This window comes from Rattus norvegicus, chromosome X, assembly GCF_036323735.1.
Source record: "Rattus norvegicus strain BN/NHsdMcwi chromosome X, GRCr8, whole genome shotgun sequence".
Taxonomy (NCBI): domain Eukaryota; kingdom Metazoa; phylum Chordata; class Mammalia; order Rodentia; family Muridae; genus Rattus; species Rattus norvegicus.
In genome coordinates, this window is record NC_086039.1 from 3,721,114 (window position 1) to 3,744,805 (window position 23,692).

The 23,692-nt window shown below is 40.9% G+C and overlaps 1 protein-coding gene across 2 annotated transcripts in view; it reads left to right on the plus strand.

The window, feature by feature from the left end:
- Window positions 1–4,631: 4,631 nt before the first annotated feature.
- Window positions 4,632–23,692, plus strand: part of Syn1 (synapsin I) — a 55,196-nt gene continuing 36,135 nt past the window's right edge. For both annotated transcript variants that reach the window (NM_019133.2, NM_001110782.2), the window contains exons 1-5: window positions 4,632–5,106; window positions 16,425–16,482; window positions 16,573–16,664; window positions 17,898–18,054; window positions 18,936–19,025. In NM_019133.2, the coding sequence (NP_062006.1) occupies window positions 4,730–5,106; window positions 16,425–16,482; window positions 16,573–16,664; window positions 17,898–18,054; window positions 18,936–19,025 (774 nt within the window). In that variant the 5' untranslated portion in view covers window positions 4,632–4,729. The remainder of the gene's footprint in view (window positions 5,107–16,424; window positions 16,483–16,572; window positions 16,665–17,897; window positions 18,055–18,935; window positions 19,026–23,692) is intronic.

Genomic DNA, 23,692 nt, shown 5'->3' on the forward strand with positions numbered 1-23,692 from the left:
TTCTTTCTAAGATTCCTTAAAGAAGAAGAGGGGAGCCTGCCCCCATTCCTAAAAGTGGGCAGTAGAATTTTTTAGAGCAACATAGCAATGGCCCATTGTGACTTATTCTGTTGTATTGTGTTTGTAGCCTGGAAAGCCGGAAAGTAAGTATCCAAACCCAGCCTGTCTTTGCCACGAATATAAAGAAGTGGGACTAGACAGGAGGGCAACAAAGTGGGGTTTGCCATTGGCTACTCACCTTAGCAGGAACTTTTTGATTGACCGGTGTGCTATTTAGTTGCTCTCTCTTACTTTAATGAAGTTTCCTGGGTTCCCACCCACTTACCAGGGCATCTCAGCGAGCAGATCTGCTACAGTGATGAATTGGGTGGGATGTGACCAGAGTTGGCACCCAGCTGAGAAAGCACCTGCACCCACCCACTGAAAAACAGCCTTAAGTTCAACACCACAATTACCAACAACAAATAGCTGGGGGGTTAGGGGAACTGAGGAGGTGATTATAATGCAGTCTCAGTTAGGGCAAGGGTAAAGAGAGGCTAGAGTTAGCATTGGCCTGGAGGACCCCCAAAACAAACCCAGATGCACCTTTTTGTATGTGTTCATTTAACACTTTAAAGTCTACTGTATGCTAGAGATAAGTCTGAGCATCTGGGCTGGGGGAGGACTGGTAGAAGGTGAGAACATCTGATAGCCAGTGAGCAGACTCAAAATAGGCATTCCTTTTGTTCAAACATGTATTCAATGTTTAACACCTACTGTATACTAACAATAGTGCTGGAAATGGAGACACAAGGAAGGAATCAGCTGCCTATGTCTCCACAGTAAAGGGAACAAACCCAGACACCAGTGTTCTTAGAATTTGCTCATTCCTTTTTCCATTCACTGAATGCTGAGCTCCTTCATGATGGAATCACAAAGGACTCATCATAATCAGGGTAATAGCTAACACTTAAAAAGCAATTTACTGAAAGCCCAATAATGCCTTAAGTCTTTCCATAGTGTGAATCCATTTAATACACAATGAATTCAAGAGGGTCGATATTATCCCCATTTTACAAAGTACGAAATTAGCACACAACAGTAATGAGCTGGATATTTTTGAAGCACCGCACATAGTGATGCATATTAATTATTAGGAGCAGAGTTTGCAACTTTGTACAGTGGGTGAAAGGGACCCTTCTGTGTAGGAGTGTTTCAGTAGGAGATTTGTGAAAACCAGTCTTGTCAGAACATGTAATATGTCCCACTCGATCGATAGACGTGGAGACAAGTCAATGAGGATTTAGTCATCTTGGGAAGACTGAGTCAAAGTGAGGGTTTTTAGTTGCTACTACAGGGTGTAAGAGATACTTGCTTGGAAGAAAGTAGAAGCTTGACTGTGTAAGTATACATTGTGAGGTACACATCTCTGTAATGTAGACTTTCAGAGCTGGGCAAGAATTAGGACTGTATTGGATGTGTGTGATATATGAGTTTATAACAAAACCATAAGGGGTGTGTGTTCACTCCCACTAAAGTGGAATTGGGAGGTATGTGTTGTAGGCACAATCCTGGCTTGAACTTGTGTCAGAGATGTGTATTTAAGTAATTGTTCACCAATATTCAAAGAAGTGATTCTTAGACACTTCTGTATACCTATTCCTGCTGTACAAGTTGGTCTGGAGATTGAGCTCTCTCCTTGAAGAGTTAAGACTCCAGAAGGAGGGGCTGGAGAGATGGCTCAGAGGTTAAGAGCACTGACTGCTCTCCCAGAGGTCCTGAGTTCAATTCCCAGCAACCACATGGTGGCTCACAACCATCTGTAATGGGATCTGATGCTGTCTTCTGGTGTGTCTGAAGATGGCTACAGTGTACTTATATATAATAAATAAATCTTTAAAAAATAAAGACTCCAGAAGGAGAGTGGGAAGCTTCCTTTAAAAGACAATCTGCAAAAGTTAATTTCTAGAAACTAAGCCACCTAGAAAAAATAATGGCACTAGGAAGCTAAAAGTACTAAAAGTCTAAATGTGTCCCAGGAAGAGCCACAGTCAAGGGAGTTGTTCTGAGCCCTGATTCAGGCCCAGAGGAGCCAAAACAGTCTGAAGACCTGCAATTGCTTCTGTCACCAAAGAGGTCACCAAAGGCCATGCTTTTTGTCTTAAATCAGCAATATAGTTACATATTTTAAAACATTAGAAAATACCCATATTCAGGAAGTTCCTTATTTGAATTGCCAAAGGGCATCTTGCAAAGAAAAAAGGATTAGGCAACCAAAGGCTAATTCTACTGAGACTGAAGCTCACTAGGATGGAGGAGAGATTATAAGGATGGCTTGGCAATCCTGAATTTAGGAACTGTAGGAACCTGGGGGAAGGGGATGCAAAAAAGTTAAGTGGAGGCATGGTTTCTGATGGGGCTACAGCACTTGCAAAAGCACAGAGGTTATGCTTCTCCTTCCTAGTTTTAAAGATAAAAAAAAACTCAGAGATTAACTCACTTTCCCAACCATATTGTTGAGGCTGGTCTTGAACCCAGCTATTTTACTCTAGATCCCACATTATTATTGATATGTTTAACAAACCATTGATTTCATAAATAAGAAATGAGCAAATGGCCAGAGTTGGTAATACACACCAAGAATCTCATTACTGTAGAGGCTGAGACCTGGCTAACCTAGGGTGCATAGCAAGATCTGGTTTAAAAACAAATGACTAAGTAGGTGATTCTAAAATCTTTCAGGCAAGAAACTCCAGATATTCTTGTGTATCTCCTGCCACTGGTCTACTATCATTGCTCATTGGAGTCAATGATGTACCCAATCGTTCTGGCACTATCCCTTACTAAAATCCCACCCCACTTTGTTGTGAATACACTAGCACTAGCTGTTTCATCTTCCTACCACATACACCAATCACAGCAAATATGACTCTTTGGAGATGATTTGAAGTTCATGGATTCCCCTCATTTGCAAAGTAGAAATTACATTATCTATCAGATTGTTGAATAAGCCAAGGTACATATAAACAAATAACTATGGATTTGTAATTTTGTTATAGCCAGAATCTTACAAGTTGACATAATGACTTCTACATCCTACTACTGCATGGATTACTGTTTTAGTCAATGTTCTATTGCTGTGAAGAGGTACCATCACCAAGGCAATTCTCATTTAAAAAAAAACATTTAATTGGGGGCTTTCTTACAGTTTCAGAGATGAGTCACTTAGCACCATGATGGAGAATATGGTGGCAGACACTGGCTTGATGCTGGAGACATAGCTGAGAGCTGCATGCTGATCCACAGGCAACACAGACAGACAGACAGACAGACAGACAGACAGACTGACTGACTAACTGACTGACTCTGGGCTTGGCGTGGGTTTTTGAACCCCCAAAGCCCACCCCATAGACATGCTTCCTCCAACAAGGTCACATATCCTAATCCTTTTAATCATTCCCAACAGTGCCACTCCCTTGTGACTAAGCATTCAAATATATGAACCTTCTTATTCAGACCACCAAAATTACATTATTCTTTCATATATATGTATTAACTGGCCTCCTGTCTGCAAAGTTCTTATACACGGAGGGAGACATCTATGAACACTGATTACACTGGGTTTTGGCTACGTCCAGAGCAGAGGAATGAGGGCATGTAGACTAAATATGTTCGTGTGGAAGAGGCTGAATACACATCAGAGTTAGTGCTGCAGGAAATGCTTCTGCATTGCATACCCAGAGTTTCCTTGCTCATCTGAGAGCATGTGTTTTTTCCAGATGTGTGTACTTGTGTGAGATTCTCTGGGTGTGTGTCAATGTGTTGCCTGAACGTGCATTGCTCAATATGCTCATGTGTGTTACCCTGGGCTTGTACATCTACATATATACCTGGATGCCCGTGTGTTCTGTGATGTACATATACCCTGTGTCATTCCTTGTTTTTCTATTTGTGTTATTCCATGTGTTCCTTCAGGCTCTCACTACCCAAGTGTCCACCTCCGCCTGTCTGGTGATGTTTACGCTACCCCGTGCTCTTTTCTTTGCCTGACAGTGTTGTCGTGGAAGACATCTCGCCAGGAACACTGCAGTAAGGAGAATTTCTAGTTTTATGTTCCCCTCCGAGTATGCTTCTATCCCGACCCTCAACCCCAAAATGCCTTCAGAGGTGAAAATCAACACTGGAAACACAAGTATCTGGGAAGGGTAACAATGCAAGTTAGCCTGAGGATTTAGGAGGAGGCTGAAAAACAGAGTAGGAGCCTTACTACGGGTCCAGACCCTACGGACAAGAACCCCCACTCCCACTCCCCAAATTGCGCATTCCCTCCCCCATCAGAGGGGGAGGGGAAGAGGATGCAGCGCGGCGCGGCGCGTGCGCACTGTCGGATTTAGTACCGCGGACAGAGCCTTCGCCCCCGCTGCCGGCGCGCGCCACCACCTCCCCAGCACCAAAGGCGGGCTGACGTCACTCTCCAGCCCTCCCCAAACTCCCCTACCTCACCGCCTTGGTCGCGTCCGTGCAGCGGTGAGTCCAGTCGGGCCGCACCACAAGAGGTGCAAGATAGGGGGGTGCAGGCGCGACCATACGCTCTGCGGCGGCAGAGCCTCAGCGCTGCCTCAGTCTGCAGCGGGCAGCAGAGGAGTCGCGTCGTGCCAGAGAGCGCCGCCGTGCTCCTGAGCCCCTTGCGCTCCGCCCCCGCGGCCCACCGACCCACTGCCCCTTGGATCCCCTGCCCCAAGCTGCCACCATGAACTACCTGCGGCGCCGCCTGTCGGACAGCAACTTCATGGCCAATCTGCCTAATGGGTATATGACAGACCTGCAGCGCCCGCAACCACCTCCGCCGCCGCCCTCAGCCGCCAGCCCTGGGGCCACTCCCGGATCCGCTGCTGCCTCTGCCGAGAGGGCCTCCACAGCTGCTCCAGTGGCCTCTCCAGCAGCCCCTAGTCCCGGGTCCTCGGGGGGCGGTGGCTTCTTCTCCTCGCTGTCTAACGCGGTCAAACAGACCACAGCAGCTGCAGCCGCCACCTTCAGTGAGCAGGTGGGCGGTGGCTCTGGGGGCGCAGGCCGCGGGGGCGCCGCCGCCAGGGTGCTGCTGGTCATCGACGAGCCGCACACCGACTGGTAAGCCGATATTGCGCCTCTTCGAGGGCCTGGGTCCCCAGATGTTTCTACAGTGAATGAGCAATTATCGAGTGCCACTTGTGTGCCTGATATCTGGCCCCTCACCCAATTCCTTCCTTCCTTTTAATGATTTGTGCCCAGTTCTTCCTTTAAGCCCTGCTTTTACCTCCCCCAAAACTAAAATGGGTACAAGGAGCAATTATCTGTTGCCTATACCTCTTCTTAATACTCATTCCTTAAAGCTTTTGGCTTCGATATATGCAGAAAGCTTTCAAGGGCCAAATGGGCCCTACCTCCTCTGTCGAACTCTTGCCTAGAAGGCCTCGTCCCTAATGAGTTTTGTAAGCATTTATTCAGCACCTGCATTATACCTTACTGCAGAGCCCTTCCCTGGAGGTCTTTGGCTTTAATGACTTACTTGAGCATGTTTTGAGTCTGATTCACGCCCTGTTACCCTCACTTCTTGCCCTTGGGCCTTCTCTCTAATGGATCTTGTGGACTTGTATCCAATTGATACTGTATTTCCCACCACAGAGCCCTCCTCAAAGACCTTTCAAACTTGTCTGTAAGCAGTGATTGAGTGTGCCTGTTGTGTATTCCACCCCAGTTTCTCATCACAAGCTCTGACTAATGGATCCTATGAACCTTGACTGAATGCGTTCTATGTATTCCAAGTCCAGGTGCGTGCTCCGAAGGATTTAAGAGGCATTAAATGTTTGACATGTACCATTCCTAAACCTGCCTCAAATGAATCATTTTCCAAGCATGAATTCTGTGAGGGTTTTCAAGCTTTCTGTGTGTGACTCATTTTACCAGTCTCTCCTCAGTGACCTTTTCCTATGACTCTAGAAGACATTTATTGAGTGCTTCCTGAATCTCCTGTTGTCCAGACACTTTTTCAAAGGTCTTTGGTGGATCCATTCAATATTAATTAGTTCCCTAAAATGTGAACCTTGTCTAAAGATTCTTTCCTTTGGTATAAAGGTTCTAAGGTTCTTCCCATTCAGCAAGCATCTGTTGAGTGTCAAATTTATATATATATATATATATATATATATATATATATATATATATATATATATATATATATATATATATAAAATCTCCATCTCAGTCCCAAACCTTTATCCATTACTTTTTCCTTCAGGTACTTCCATCACCATATACTGAGCACCTTTTGCATGACCCAACCAAAGACCTCTCCACAAAGGGCTGTGACAAGAGTTAATCCAATACTCAAACATCTAGCAGTTGCTGTGGGCACCATTTGGGTCACTGTTGTCAAAGGCCTTTTCTTTTCATCCTTCCTAGCTCTAGCATTTACAGAACACCTGGTCTAGGTCTTCTCCACAAAAATCTTCCTTGCATTAAAGGAGAGCTGTGTTTGACTAGATCAAGTTTCTGCATTCCCTTCCCCTTTCCATTTGGGGCTTTTCCTCCAAGGGAGCATTTATCAAATAATTCCTAGCCTTCCTCATCAAGTGTCATTTGTAACTAATTTAGTGAACACTAATTTCTCGTCCACTCTGGACTCCAGTCTGATGACCTTCCTCCAAAGACCCTTTCCTCCAGTGACTCCCATGAGCATTTATGGAGATCTTGTGTATTTGTGCATGCTCCTCAGATACAGATTCCTGCAGTGGATGCAGCCAGCACCTATGCAGTATCTGTTTATTGGAAGTACATCTCCTTTCACTACCCCTAGGAAAACCTGCCCCTGCCATGAAGCCTGCCCTCTAAAAGCGTTGCTCCATTAACCCAGAACCCAGTAGATAAGATTTACCCTTCCCATTCCCTTTAGTAACCCTAAGGATCCTCTCTTCTCAACCTTGTCAATACCAAAAACACTGTTAGTCTATTTAAGCCAGTCAACACTTACTGAGCATCAACTGTATGAGTCACCCTCAGTCTCCTCTTTCCAGGGCTTTGGAAGTCCTTGCCATTGCCTTAAGAGCTTACATTCAAGAGATCTATTTCAGTCAAAACTTACTGGGTACCATCTGCTTACTGGTTTGGCTCCCTCAGAAGCCCCTACCGAGCCATCCATTCTATTTAAGCCCTTTAATCCATTCTATAGATATTTGTTGCACACTTTGTGTGTGATAGAATGTGGGATGCATTTATTAAGCACTTCTCTATCCTGGGAAGAACCTTCCCTCAGCTTCCCTTTCTTCTAATCCTACCACTAGCTGAATTTACTATAACTTTTTCTACTTATCCCCATAAGAATTTAATATGCACATATTGTATACTTTGAAGAACATACCCCCTGAAGTCCAATTCCTCCCCATTATTTTTTAAGATTTATTTATTTAATGTATATAAGTACACTCTACCTGTCTTTGGACACACAAGAAGAAGGCATCAGAGGCTGGAGAGATGGCTCAGTTGTTAAGAGCACTGACTACTGCTCTTCCAGAGGTCCTGAGTTCAAATCCCAGCAACCATATGGTAGCTCTCAATTGTCTGTAATGAGATCTGACACCTCTTCTGGCGGGTCAGAAGACAGCTACAGTGTACTTATATATAATAAATAAATCTTTAAACAAAAAGAAGAAGGCATCAGATCCCATTACAGATGGTTGTAAGCCACCATGTTGTTGTTGGGAATTGAACTCAGGACCTCTGGAAGAGCAGTCATTACTATTAAACACTGAGCCATCTCTCTAGCCTTTCCCCCAATATTTTGACTAGATCCTTCCTCTACACACACACACACACACACACACACACACACACACACACACACAGACACTTTGTAGCTACCTCCCTAATGGTTCTTCCCCTTTTCCGTTAATCCAGAAAGTACTTATTAATCTCTTGCTGTATTCTGTTCGAGTAACCACATTCTTATCATTACAGTAGGCTTCTTCACCTTTCCTCTAGCAACCTTTAAAATATATATTGAACAAAGTTCAGAATTCCTTTACTACAAGCTGTTCCCCAGGGCACTGTCGTCTGGGCTCCATTTGCTTTATTGAAGTCAACAAACATTATTGAGGCCTGTACTACATATTGATAGACATTCCTTCTCTGCTCCAACCCTATAAACAGGTTATTTAATTGCCCCGCCCCCTGTTTCTCAACTGAATACTGATATCCATTCCCCTTTCTATAATGGCAATTCAATACCTTCTTTTTATTTAATCTCCAGAAAACATTTATTGAGTACTTATTGAACTCAGCAAAAGGTTATTCTCCCTCTCCTTCAGCATCCTCAAAGCCCCCATTTTTTTGCAACAGCTCCTTCAGTCTTTTTCTTCTAGACAATTTGGCCAATATTCATTTAGCATCTGCTAGGTGACGTGGACAGAAGGAGAGCCTAAGTATACCAGGCTCAATTTGGGAACAGAGCTCTGCATAAACTTGCAGACCTTCAGAACCATGCAAGCTTTGAGGACTTCAGGTTGGAATAAAGGAGGAATTTGACAATTTTGAAATAAATGTATATGTATGTATAGTCTGATGCCATCTCTCCAGTCTTCACTCTTCTTTCATCCTGAGCCTCTGTGCTTTAATGTTGCATCCTTTAAGATGAGAGGATTTAAATTTTTAATGTTTAAGACACAGTCTTACTATGCGCACCAGGCTGGCCTTAAACTTATAATTCTGCAGCCCCTACCTCATAAGACCTGGGATTTACAGGCATGGACTCCATCTTTCTTTTCTTTTAGAGATAAGTTGCTCCTGTGTATTTCAATCTGTGGGCCAACTATTGCCCATGACCAGCATGCCACTTTCTTCATGAAGCATGATAAATGAAACAGAAAACAGAGTATGCTTTACATAGTAAGCAGTTATTTGATATAAGACTATTATTCCAATAATATATGATGTATAATATATTATATACAACATGAACTACATATTGCACGTGTTATATAATGACTTTATACTCTATAATATACCTACAAGTATAGGATTTTCTTCACAAAATAGAATAAAGTGGAACAAGACATACAAAATTATATTGCATATAATAAGGGTAATTATTTACCAAAACTAATTTTTGAGAGAGGGCCTTGCTATGTAACTCAGGCTAGCTTCAAACTCATGATCTTCCTATTTCTGTCTCCCAAGTGATGAATTACCAATGTGCAGGACTATGCCCAGCTGAAACTTTAATTTCACTTGTATATGGATCCTTATGTATATTCTGTTATACAACCTAGACACATGTATGATATATCTTTTATGTGGTATATATTATATAAGGCACATCTGAATCCTGTTTGACATAAAACATATGGGTCTTATATAATATATATGTGTGTGTATATATAGCATGAGTTATGTAAATATGTATATTGTGGGTTATATAATCTGTGTTTCTTATTGTGGCTTCTTTTCTTAGATAGATTTCCCTGGAAACAGACCCTTCACCTTCAGCTAGCACCTCTGTTGGTCTCAGTGTCTTACTTGGTGGGTGAGCCATTCCTTCATCTTTGAGAGATCCCTGAGCCTGTGTCCCCACACCTGACTCACACTCTGGCTGCTTCTTGTCTACTTACCACGAAAGCTGAACAAAGAGTTCCAACAGATGCCAAAGTGGGTGGTCTGGGTGCCAAATGTGCCCACTTCTGCCCTCACTGTAAACCAACAGCCCTGCCTCCTACTTCCTAGCTATCAATGTTACATTCTTCTGCTAGTGACTTCTCTTTAGTTATCAAAAGAAACCTGAAGTGCACAGGTGGTGATCATAGCTTAGAGTTTAATGAGATTCCTTCTGTGTCCCTGGTAGCAGGGTTGCCCCTTGGAGAACCAGGACCTCTAAACTTGCAGAATACTGAGGGAACAGGAAGCACAGATTCTAAGAGTGGATAACTGGGATTGATGGTAAGCTGGGCCATTCCCAGTATGACCTCTGACTTCCCAGACTCATGTACTCTACCTACTATGAGAATAGCACACACAATAATCATGGACTGAGGGTTTCCACTGCTTTTAGGACGGTAATGTCCATTCTTGTATGGTCTCAACTCCAAAATGAGGTCATAACTATGACTTCATTCTCTCAGGCCAACAGCCTCTGGGTGGTGTGGTATGGGACCTCACTGGTTGATTTCATAGTAACATCTTTACTTTGCCTTCCTGTACTTTGTTATGACATGTGTCCTTTGGTTTGCTGCAATGTTATATGGGATCCCATCCTGTTGGGGATCAAGTATAGTTTTAAACCCTTGGACAGTGATGCTTGCTAGTCTTAGAAAATAAAAAGGCAAACCACACGTGGAAATTTCTAGTCAAAACAGATCACCATATTTTATAGAGTAGAAAAAGCCCAATGCAGTCAGCTTGCCCAAGTCTTAGCCTTGAAGTATGGTGTCATATCAAAGATTCAATGTTGATCTTTCTTGCTGGAAGACTGGAAAGTTGATTCCACACATAACTTTTATCTCTGCTGCTATTGGCATTTCATTTGTGCGCCCATCTGCTAGCACTGGGGTGGCTCAGAGGCTGGCTGACATCATCTGGCTGACTCATCCTATCTACTTGGTTGCCTAGTACCACTTCCATGGTAGATGAAGCCTGGTGGGTGTTAGCACACAGTAAAAAGATCTGGATCCTTCCCTTTTGCCCACTTCCATATGTTCACCCACAGTCTATGTCCCAGACCTCCTTGTCATGATCTTTTTGTCATTTTCCTTCCTGGCTTTTAAACAACCATACAAACCATTCAACATTGCTCATAAATATCTGACTTTATTTGGCGGGTGTGGCCTGACTCAGCTCATAATGAGCTGTTCTGGGTTCACAGTCACTTGGTATCCTGTGGTCAAACATTCTGTCTCTATCAGAGAGAAATACTACAGTGGAATCTGTTTCTCAGATGGCATAAAATTGAGCCAGGCATAGTGGCACTTGCCTGTAACCCCAGATCAGGAGACTAAGGTAAAGGAATTGCTAGTGTGATGCCAGCATGGGCTACATAGCAAGTTCCAAAAGAGTTGGAGCTACATAGTAAGACCATATCTCAAAAACAGCAACCATAAATGTATCTAAGCCCCTACTGAAAATGGTATGGCCTAGCTCCAGAACCCTAAGACTCTCATACTTAGGCTTCTCATAGGCTCCACTATGCATCTGTCTCCATTTCTGACACCTTTGGTATCAGAAGACTTGGCAGGTCAAATATTGCACTACATCTTAGATCTGCCACAGAGCCCCTATACACTAATCCATACTCATATCATAACTTTACATATCACTTGAAACTTGGGTCCTGGTGTAGAATATGATGCTTCCAGAGTTTGAAAGAAGCCTGCCTGGTGGCTCTCTTTACAGTAAAAGGCCTGAAATTCAAAACTCTGCTCTACTCTTTGTAAATGTTGGTCTGGCATGGTTTTGGTCACTGGATCCCTGAAATATTACTAATATGGTATGTCCCTGTGTCTTTGAATGGATTCTCTACTGCTCACTCAAGCTCATGAGTCTTTTGATGTTTGAGAGACATTCTCTTAATATGTACCCTAGAACAGCCTAGAACTCACTAGGTTGCCTAAGCTGGCTTCAAAATCATGATCCTCTTGCCTTAGGCTTCTGAGTGCTGTGCTACCATCCCCACATCAGATCACATGTGTCTTATCAAGGCAATATGCTAACCATCTCTTATTCATCTTGTATAATCTACACGATGTACTGGTCCAGTGTAATATTCTTTGGGATGTCCAGATGCTCCAGGTTCCTCTGAACTATATTATAATGTAGGTTGAAAGAAACAGCAGAGTGCTGTATAGGAAAAAACCATTGACAGATATTGTCCACGCCACATGATCTGCTTTTGGTTCTCTCTTCTAATCAGAATTGAAGAAGTACATTTGCCAAATTGATGGCTCCATGCCATATCTCATACCTTATTGATCTGTAATAATAACATGTCCAACACGGTTGCTGCAAGCAGAAATAGTAGTTGGTGACATTTGCAGTGTCTCTGTCTCCTCAGAGACACAACTAGTTAGTTCAATAGAGATATGATGAGAAAAGTGCCCTTGAATCCTCTCTAGGTATTTCTGAGTTGCCTCATTTTCTACCATCTCCCCCAGAATGCTTTCAATTTACTGTTGTTTTGTTCTGATTTTTTGCCCCCAGTGCTAGGGTTTAAACCTAGAGCTCCATGCATATTAGGCAAGTGTTCTGCCACTGAGCTATACACCCAGCCCTGATTTACTGCTTTGGTAGGGGCATGGAGATGCCATCTCAGAAACTTCTTCTTTTTTTTTTCTTTTTTTTTCGGAGGTGGGGACCGAACCCAGGGCCTTGCGCTTGCTAGGCAAGCACTCTACCACTGAGCTAAATCCCCAACCCCAGAAACTTCTATTTGAACTTCTCCTCTGCACTAGCTCTTAATCTCACTGTGATCAGTCACACATATGAACATTAGGGTGTCTCTGGGTCTGGAGGACGTACTGTGAACAGGATCTAGTTATTGGTCAGCTTTCCAGAGTAGTAATTTGGAGTATATCCTGAGCAGGGTAGGCATTGGCTTATTTATTTTATGTATATGAGTTCTGTAGCTGTCTTCAGACACACCAGAAGATAGCATGTGATCCCATTACAGATGGTTGTGAGCCACCATGTGGTTGCTGGGAATTGAACTCAGGACCTCTACAAGAGCAGTCAGTGCTCTTAACCACTGAGCCATGTCTACAGCCCCCGGCATTGACTTATAAAGTACCTAGTTCTCTTAAGGCATTCTGCATTTTTCCCAAACAAAGGGAAGCTGTCTATGTAGTAAGGGTGAGTAAACTGCTTCTGCTGGTACAATGGGTTCAGGTGGGCCTGTAAGGTCAGGATGTTTAACTGCATGTACCCATGCATGTATCCTTGTCTCAGGCCTTAGAATACCACTCCTGTCCTGTTAGGGTTGAACATGGTGTGGCAGAGAGCTAGACCACCCTTCTCTGAAGTTCTACCCTACTTAAAGTTAAATTCTGAGCCTAGTCCTCCCTTCCATTCGTTCTGTAACTACACCTTAAAGTTTCTTTAAAAAGAGCCAGGGACTTCCTCTGACTTTCATATTTTGCCTTGAGTTGGTGGTTATAACCGATTTTTCTACAGTTAACCATTGCCATTTAACAATTACCACAATCTGGTTACTGTTTCCCTCACATCTGTCAAGTGTCAAGGCTATTTCACTTTCCTCCACTAGATTCCTATTGCAGTCTACTATCACGAAAAGTCACTGCTGCTCCCAAACACCCAAGGTCTTCATCACTCAAGAGAAAAAAATCTGTATCCATCCTTTGCCCAAAGTCATAGGGCCTGCCAGATCATATGGCATTGATCCATATCAATGTTCCATATCATTGTTTCATCCACTGAAAGGTTCCAGCACAAACTGTACCTGCCTAAGAGGAATTTGCATGCTATAGTATGTATTGGGCTGTCCTGCCACTAAGGGTGCTCACTTCCAACTGGGAACTGGATACCAGCTACAGAACCATGTTGAGTCTTCTTATGTAGTTTGACTCCTATGGCTCAGTATTATAGGTTGACTTTCTGGAACAGTCTCTATGTTCTATTCAGGGATTTCTATGCAGAAGGCCTAACTGGGTATGCATTTGGGGTCAACACTGTAATGAGTAAAGAGCATAGGAAAGGCTAGTGATCATCAGGTTAGAGGCCTCAGCTGTTCAAGGGGTGGGAGTGCTCTGTAGTAGCAGGGATGGCCCTTCAGAGTCAGCCCAGAATGAGGAAAAGAGGCTAGCCTTCTTTCTTAGGGTTATCATTGTTATGTTGAAACACTGTGACCAAAAGAAAGTTGAAAAGGAAAGGGTTCCTTTGGGTTACATTTCCATATCACAGTTCATTGAAAGAAGTCAGGGCAGGAATTCAAAGAGGGCACATGCTGATGCAGAGGCCATGGAGGAGTGCTACTCGCTTGCTCTCCTTTGCTTGCTTAGCCTCACCTTTCTTTTTCTTTCTTTTTTCACCTTTCAGTATTTTTAATAATCAAATGTGAAGGTCTTGTTCATTTCAGCTCCTTTACTGCCAAACTGGTTGCAGGGTCGGGGGGAGGCTCAGAGAGGCCTGCCTCAGCTTCTCTGCCTTCTCCTTGTCTGCAAGGACTGAGTTACAGTGAACCTTGAACTTCACATTATCCTTGTTCTTCTTAATCTTGATCTTGATGGATTTTGCATCCTTCTCCTGGGCTGTGAGCAGAAAAGTCCTTGATTTCCTCAATTTCTCAAGACATGGTGATGGTTGTTCAATACTAGCAAACACCCCCCCCAAAAAAAACCCTGAGTGGTAGAACCAAAGAGTACAAGAAAAAAATTAGCCTCCTTTCTTTTGGAACCCAAAATCATTCACAGTGGACTGGGCCATCCTACACCAATTGCTAATGAAGGAAATGCCCTACAGGTTTGCCTACAGCCCTGTGCATTTTTCTCAGTTGAAGTTCCCTTATCTCAGATAACTTAAGCTTGTGTCAAGTTGACATAAAACTAGTAAGCACACATTCATATTCCCTTCAAGACCAGAAATAGATCTGGAGCTAAGCTCAACAAATTAAGAATTGCTGGGCATGGTGCTCATACCTTTAATCCAATTACGTGAGAGGCAGAGGCAGGCAGGTCTCTGTGAGTTCAAGGCCAGACTGCTCTACAAAGCAAGTTCTAGACCAGCCAGGACTACAGAGTGAGACCTTGCCAGGGAAAGAAGGATATTAGGTATCACATTGGCCAATGGAAACAAATCCAGGAGCTGTTAAAAGGACCACAATTGCTAATTCCAAAGAGGATCCTGAGTAGAACACTAAAGTAGCCACTATATTTATTGTCAACAAAAGAAAACTTGAAAAGGGATGATGGATGCATTTTTTTTCAATTGAGGCTTCCTCCTCTCTGATGATTTTAGTTACTGTCAAGTTGGTATAAACTGTTCAGCACACGCTTATACCCCCATGAGACCAGAAATAGGTCTTAGAAATAGAAATTGGGTATCATCCACATTTACTATCAGTTATAAATGGAAACCCAGCAAATCTTTTTTTAATTTATTTATGTATATGAGTACACTGTCACTTTCTTCAGACACACCAGAAGAGGGCATCAGATCCTGTTACAGATGGTTGTGAGCCACCATGTGGTTGCTGGGAATTGAACTCAGGACCTCTGGAAGAGCAGTCAGTGCTCTTAACTGCTGAGCCATCTCACTAGCCCTCAGAAGATCTTAAAAGATTCTCTTTCAATGTTCGTGAAGAAACAGTATTAATGTGTGTGTGTGTGTGTGTGTGTGTGTGTGTGAGAGAGAGAGAGAGAGAGAGAGAGAGAGAGAGAGAGAGAGAGAGAGAGAGAGAGAGAGAGGTGGACACAGAGAGGGACAGAGGCACAAAAGAGACAGAGACACAGAGGGACAGAGAGATCAAAGAGAGACACACAGAGGAAAAAGGAAACAGCTGCTCTTGAGTCCTGTTGTGCTCATCAATGAAGCTAACAGAACCCATTTACACAATATACATGTATCAGAGTCACTGACTATGTCAGTGACCAGTATTCCTAGAAGTATTCATATCCCTTCCATAAAAATCAGAACAAGAACTGCTGTGAAGAAGCCTGTCTGGTAAGAATCCAGAGCCTGGGAGAGAAGGCTGCTAGAAGCTGAGCTTAGCTGGGTGGGACTGGAAACAATGGCAAAGCAATTTGCGATGTGCCTGCTGCTGCTGCCCTGCTCCTCTTCTTGTGGCTTCCCCTCATTCTCAGATGCATTCCTCCCTCCCCCATCATTGCTGGCTACAGCTTCTTTACAACTAGTCACAGCCTGCATCTCTCCATTGGCAGCTCCTATTCAGACACAACTGTCCACCCATAGCAGATGACACCCATGATCAAGGTTCTGCTTCATGGTAAAGGAGAGAACAGAGAGTCACTTTGGACCCTTGCAGACATAAGTACCAAGAACCACATGGGCACTGGAACACATCACACAACAGGCATGAGTCATATATTTATACTCTCTGAGGTTCTTAGCTATTTACAGACCTCCATGCAGTTCAAAGTCTGTTATAATTGACACAACACCTTTTCCACAGCTTTTACTGGAACATTTAGAATAGTAATGTGGTGAGATACCATATTTTGGGACATGCCTGCTCTTTATGGCCTTTTACAATGTCTTTTACACACTTCCACAGATATTACACTAGACTTTATTGTTCACAAAGTATTGTTGATTAATTTTTACAAACTATTACAATTTTAAAGTATTATGTGGTTTCTGTACCAGCACTGAAGGGGGATCAAGGGACCAACCTGGATGTGGTCCTCATGTCTGAGATCTGAACACTGACAGATGTGCCCTTCTATATTTCTCCCCAGGGCAAAATACTTCAAAGGGAAGAAGATCCATGGAGAAATTGACATTAAAGTAGAGCAAGTAAGTTGAGAAGGCATTCTGCCTGGGCCACAGACCGAATGTTTACACTTACATGATGTAGGCAAATCACTGATTTTCTGTCTTTTCCAGGCTGAATTCTCCGATCTCAATCTTGTGGCTCATGCCAATGGTGGATTCTCCGTGGACATGGAAGTTCTTCGGAATGGGGTCAAAGTTGTGAGGTGAGCATAAAAAAAGGCATACTGGTACTATGGGGAAAAGCAAAAAGGACTCCCTTAGAATTTTAGACTCTCCCCTGAGAGTCACTAACCCCCTACACATCTTCAGTGAGCAAAATATTAGGTGCAGAATGTGGCAGGGAGGAGGGGGTTCTAAGTAGCCAAAGAGCCTAGCAGACCACCAGGAAACTTCTCAATTATTCAATTCAATGAGTATCTGTTTACTTCATTGTAGGTTCTATCCTCAGCACTTGACACCAACAGATATTTATTTAGCACCTACTGTATACCAAATACTCTTTTACATGCTAAGTGAGTGGTAAACAAATCAAAACAATCCTTCAAAATATAAAACCCTCTACCCTTAACTTGTTCTTTGGGCAGATAATGAGAAAATATAAAAAGCAGAGGCAGTCAGATCTCTGTGAGTTCAAAGCCCACCTAGTCTACAGAGTGAGTTCCAGGTCAGCCAGGACTACACAGAGAAAACCCTCTCAAAACAACAGTAGCATCAGCAGCAGAGACCAAAGAGATGGCTCAGTGGGTGCTCTTCCAGAGGTCCTGAGTTCAATTCCTAGCAACCACTTGGTGGCTCACAACTTTCCTGAGATATGATTCCTGCTTCTGGTGTACATGAAGACAGATCACTCATATATATATATATATATATATATATATATATATATATATAATAAATCTTTAAAAAATAACAACAAAAAAAGTGAAACCACAAAGGAAACCCCAGAACAGTAAAGCAGATGCAAGCTTGTAGGAAGATAGTAGGGTTTGCAGTTTGGATAGAGTAACCTGGTAGCATAAGAAACAGTTGAGAAGGACCTGAAAAAAATGAAGAAGAGATTCCTATAGGGGAAATATTGCAGGCAGAAGGAAGAGCTCAGAGATCCCATGAGGCTACAGTCTATTCTGAGCAACACACTTGGAGGACAACTGGGAGTCTGTGAAATTGAGACCAGAGAGATGCCAGAGCAATGTGGGTAGAGTTGCAAGCTAACCTTCAACAGATAGGAAAGTGTGAAAAGGAATCAATCACCAGATGGGGAAAGGTTGGATAAAATGATCCAGGCAGAAGGACCAGCTTGCCCATATGGACAGAGGGGGAAAATATATCGACATTTCCAGGACTTATGAGTACTTACGAATTCAAAAGAGTGGTAGGGAACTTCCTGGTTGGGGGAGGTTGGGGTGCTCAACATTTGTATCTATGCCCCAACCCAGGTCTCTGAAGCCAGACTTTGTGCTGATCCGCCAGCATGCCTTCAGCATGGCACGTAATGGAGACTACCGCAGTTTGGTCATTGGGCTGCAGTATGCTGGGATCCCCAGTGTTAACTCTTTGCATTCTGTCTACAACTTTTGTGACAAACCCTGGGTGGTAAGTTACAACAAGAGTACTAATGAAGATGGAATTGCTCATATGTGTATGTGGGAATCTGGAGCCACTCTGTCTTTTCAGAAGTGAAAATGTTTGAAAGTTTAATATACAAGTTAGCTTTACATCACTAATACAAATACATGATATAATCAACTCACAAAATGAACTGGTCTTTTTACCCAAGTTTTGGGGATTTCAATCAATGGTATATTGGCCCTGATGCTGGGCATCATGGTGGAAGTGCACAATGGAGCAAAGCTACCTCTCTTGTGGCCTGGAAGTAAAGGAAGGGAGGGAGGAGAAAAAGGAAGAAGAGGAGGTGGAAAAGGAGGGAGGAGGAGGAGGAAGAAAAAAAAGAAGGAGGAGGAGGGGGGAAGGGAGAAGGAGGAGAAGGAGAGAGGAAGAAGAAGAAGAAGAAGAAGAAGAAGAGGAAGAGGAAGAGGAAGAGGAAGAAGGAGAAGGAGGAGGAAGAGGAGGAGGGGGGGGAGGAGGAAGAAGAAGAAGAAGAAGAAGAAGAAGAAGAAGAAGAAGAAGAAGAAGAAGAAGAAGAAGAAGAAGAAGAAGAAGAAGAAGAAGAAGAGGAAGAAGAAGAAGAAGAAGAAGAGGAAGAAGAGGAAGAAGAGGAAGAAGAGGAAGAAGACAATGACAACCAGGGAGTTATAAGTCCCTGTGAGAGTACTCCACCCCCAACAACCTAAAACATCTAGGTAGGCCACATCTCTTAACGTTTCTACCACCTTCCAACAGTACCACTCTGGTGAACAAATTTTTAACACATGGACCTTGAGGACATTCCAAATCCAAATTAACACTTGAGATACTAGTTTAGAGACTCCCCTGAGGTAAGAAACTCACTGATCCGTGTCTCCTGATTCTCATAGTTTGCCCAGATGGTTCGACTACACAAGAAGCTTGGAACAGAGGAATTCCCTCTGATTGATCAGACTTTCTATCCCAATCATAAAGAGATGGTAAGCCTGGGAGAATGGAGTGGGAAAGATTCAGAACTACTGTAATGCTACCAATGGCTGTATTGGTAATATATCTGAGTATTACACCAGTTCTCAACCTGTGTGTCACAACCCTTTCATAGGGGTCACATATCAGATATTTATATTGTAATTTATAACTGTACCAAAATTATAGTTATGAAGTAGCAACAAAAATAATTTTATAGTTGGGAGTCACCACAATGTGAGGAACTGTATTAAAGGGCATTACAAAGGTTGAGAACTACTGGTGTAGAGAATTGAAGTCACGTTATGGTTGAGTCTATTATATATCCTTTGTCCAAAATGCATAGAAATCATAAATCCTTCAAATTTTAGAGTTTTCTTCTGAGATTTTTGAAATATTTGTGTATGTATAATGTGCTTTGAGCATGTGACTTGAGTCTAAAGATTTATTTTATTATATGTGTGTGGGTGCTTTGCCTATATTTGTGTCTATGTACCATATTCACACAGTGCCCACAGAATCCAGAAAAAGGTGTCAAATCCCCTGAAACTGGAGTTAAGGACAGTTGTAAGCTACCATGTAGGTGCTAGAAACTGAACCTCAGTTTTCTGTAAGAGCTGTTAATCCTTGAACCATATCTCCAGCCTGGGATCCAAGTCTAAGCATGAAATTAATGTTTCACATATGCCTTATTTACATAACTCCAACTTACTCTTAAACAGTACTTTTAGTAAGCCTGTGTCTTGACTGTTACCTGGCATATGAGATCACATGTAGAATATGACACTTGTGGAGCACATGATGGTACTCAAAAGGTTTCAGCATTGGGAACATTTCATATTTTAAATCTTTGATAAGGAATGTTCAATCAGGACCACAAATTTCCCAATAGTTACAAGTATGAATTAAGTTATTGATCTCAATGTTTATCAAATCCTATTTTTATATTACTCACTCTTACCAGTATTAAAGATGTATTTCTAGTGTGGATTAATAGAATTAACATAATGAATCAGATTGTATTCCATGTAGAATGCAAATAATTATTACTAACATTATGAAATATTCATCCTGATAGAAATTTTACCCATATTTCAAACTAAGATTGCTAATAGCAGTATTATAAATTATTTACAGATAAAATATTGAATCATTTATTGTCATAAAATATAATCATTATTACTACAAATGATCATGAATAGTACAAGTTATTGTAATTGATATACATTGTGGGCACCAATGTTATAAATTAAATTAGAATTTTACTAGGAATCAAATAACCAGTCATATATGGTGGTGTGAGTCTATAATCCCAGCAATGAGGGGGTAGAGGCAGGAGTATTATAAGTTTGAGGCCAGTCTGGCTACATAGAAATCAAATAATCATTACTAGCATCATCAAAGAGTATAGGTAACTGTATCACAAATTATGCTTACATATAGATTGGAAATGTTTGTTCTAAAGTATATTCAAATAGAAATTATCATTACTGATGCTTGATGTATTACATATAACAAGTAATAATATACCTTATTGCATATGTAGCAGTTACTTATATAAATGATTAGTGTTTATGCTGAGAAGAAATCAAATTGTTAGTATTTCAGTGGCTATATAGATATTGATATTTACATTATGGTTACTATAAACTAAGTACTATGGTTATGAGTCAAATTTTAGTTACAATTAGAAATTGAATCATTGTTAGTTGCTCCACCAAAGTTTACAACTAATTGCTAATTTTTCCAATGCTACAAGTTATATTTACTTACATAAATAAACATTACCAATTTTATGGATTAAATTATAATTAAATATCAGTGATAATCTAGTATTATTGACTTTATACTAAATATTGCAAGTATTATGTTTGTTCATATAAATTAAAATTTATGAATTAAGTTTATTTACAGATCAAAGCATTAGTTCTGTTTTATTTGGTTTGATTTGATTTTTCAAGACATGGTTTCTCTGTGTAACCACGCTGGTTGTCCAGGAACTCTCTTTGGAGACAATGTTGGCTTTGAACTCAAAGAGATACACCTGTCTTTGCCTCCCTTAGTTCTGGGACAAAAGATATTTGCTACCATGCCCAGCCAAACCATTTTTAAGAAAATCCAATTTTCCCCCAAATCTATTTATCACTATTTATTTATTTATTTATCACTATTTTCACTTATTCTTTATTCTTTGAGAACAAGTTCGGTTGAGTGCCATCATGAGCATGGACTCCATAGCTGGAATTTCTGTGTGGAAATCCTAGCCCTACAATTTACTATTTATTAACACAAGAGACCTTAACTAAATGCCATGAGCCTCAGTTTATCCATTAGTATAATGCAGGTAATAATATTTCTTGAATCATAGTGTTGATGTGAGGATTAAATTACTGAATAAATGTAAAGTAGTTAAACCCCTCCACCTAGCATATGTTAACTGCTCATTGTGTTGGTAGAACTTATCTTTCTATTCCTAGGTGATTACTTTTATCATGAAAGGGTGTTAGACTTTGTCAAATGCTTTCGCTGTTTTATTAGCATGATCATATGGCTTTTGCTCTTATTCTATGAATATAATATATTACATTAATTAATTTTCATGTAAGTTCATAGTTTCATAAGTGTGTTTTTGATGTATCTTGCTGTAAAATTTTGCATTACTGGGCTCAGTTAGTCATGGTGTAAATCCATTGTGGGGTTCAGGTTTGTTAAAGATTATGGTGTCTGAATTTGTAAGAAGTACTGGCCTATAATTTTCTTTTCTAGTGTAGTTTGGTTATCAGGATACTATTTTTTATCATAGAAAAAGCTTAATACTATTTTATTCCTTTCTATTTTTAGGGGGTAATTGTTATATCTTCTTTAAATATTTGGTGGAATTAATCAGGAAGACATCTAATTCAAGGATATTTTTTCTGTATTTTATTTTATTATACTGGGTTGCACAAGGCCATTTTCATGCAAGTATATATTGTACTTTGAGCAACACCCTCCCCCAAATCTAGCTACTCTCCCCCTTTTATTTTTCTCCCCTCCCCCTAAATTAGTCCCCCAGATAATTTTGATTCCATTTTATATGTATGCAATTTATGTATTAAATTATGTATTAAAAAATCTAAGACCCACAGAGAAAACATGTGATATTTGTCTTTCTGAAACTAATTTACTTCACTTAATATCTCCAGTTATATCCATTTTCATGCAGATGATATAACTTCATTTTCCTTTATGGCTAAAAAATTTCATTGTGTGTATAACCACATTTTAGGTTCTTCTGTTGAGGAATACCTTGTTAGTTTCACAGTTCAGCTATTGTGAAAAGTGCTGTGATTTTGGGTAAATACCCAGGCATGGTGTAGCTAGGTCTATTATATATAGGTCTAATTTAGTTTTCTGAAACATTATCGTAAGACCCAAAACTCTAAAACTAATAGAAAAAGTAGAAGAGAAATATACATCATGTTATTGGAGTAGGCAAGCACTTTCTAAATACAAATCTAGTCACTCAGGAAGTGAAGGATAACAAATGAAAAATGAGACTTCATGAGGAAACAATCAAGACACAGCCTTCAGAATAGGAAAAAATATTTACTAGTTAACAAAGGATTGGTATATACAATATATAAAGAACTCAATAATCTAAATAGCAAAAACTCAAATAACTCAATCAGTAGCTAGACAGTTTTCAAGAGATTAAGTGCAAACCATGAATAAACATGAAAAATGTTCAACATTACTAGGCACCAGAAAACGCAAATTAAAAATACTTTGAGAATTTATCCATGCTAATCATAATGGTAGTCATCAAGAAAACAAATAAAAGCCCAGCTAGCTTGGAACTCCAAGCTACTCTTGAAGTCAATGCAAGAATTCTACCTCAGCCTTCTAAGTGCTAGGATTACAGATATGAGCTATCACATCCAGCTTTTTTGATGTTAGTAATTAGAGTTTTATATCTTTTCCCTTTGCTTAAAAGCTTCTCAACTTTATTAACTTTCAATCATTTTCTGTTTACATTATTTATCTATTGTTTATCCATTCTGCCATTCTTATATTTCTGTAATCTTTTTCATCACTTCTACTCTAATGCTTATTAATCCTTTACTGGTTGCTTTGAATTTTGTTTTTGTCTAATTTCTTAAGGTGAAAGTTTATTGATTGACTATCTTTTTATTTTATTTGTTACATTTATTTATTTATTTATTTATTTATTTAGTTAGTTAGTTAGTTAGTTAGTTAGTTAGTTAGTTGAGGACTTTTCTGTGTAGTCCTGACTGTCATAGAATTCTGTAAACCAAGCTGGCTTCAAACGCACAGATACCTGCCTACCTCCTGGGTGCTAGGATTAAAGGACTGAGCTGCCACCACTTGACTTTATTTTATTTTTAATAGTTTTTAAAATTAAGATGTATTTGTACATGTGAGTACTGTGGCAGCATAGGCCAGTTGGCTTCAGATCTCCTACAGTTGCCATCACCTAATACAGGTGTTGGGAAGTGAACTCTGGTCCTCTGCAAGAGCAGTGTTTTCTCTTAACCACTGGTCTTTCCAGGCCAATTTTTAAAATATTTTAATTGTATATATGAGGGGTGTCTATGGAGGGGTGATATATATTAAAAATTGGCTTTGAGAGCTGGGCATGGTTGTGCACACCTGTAATCCCAACACTAAGGAGGGCAGA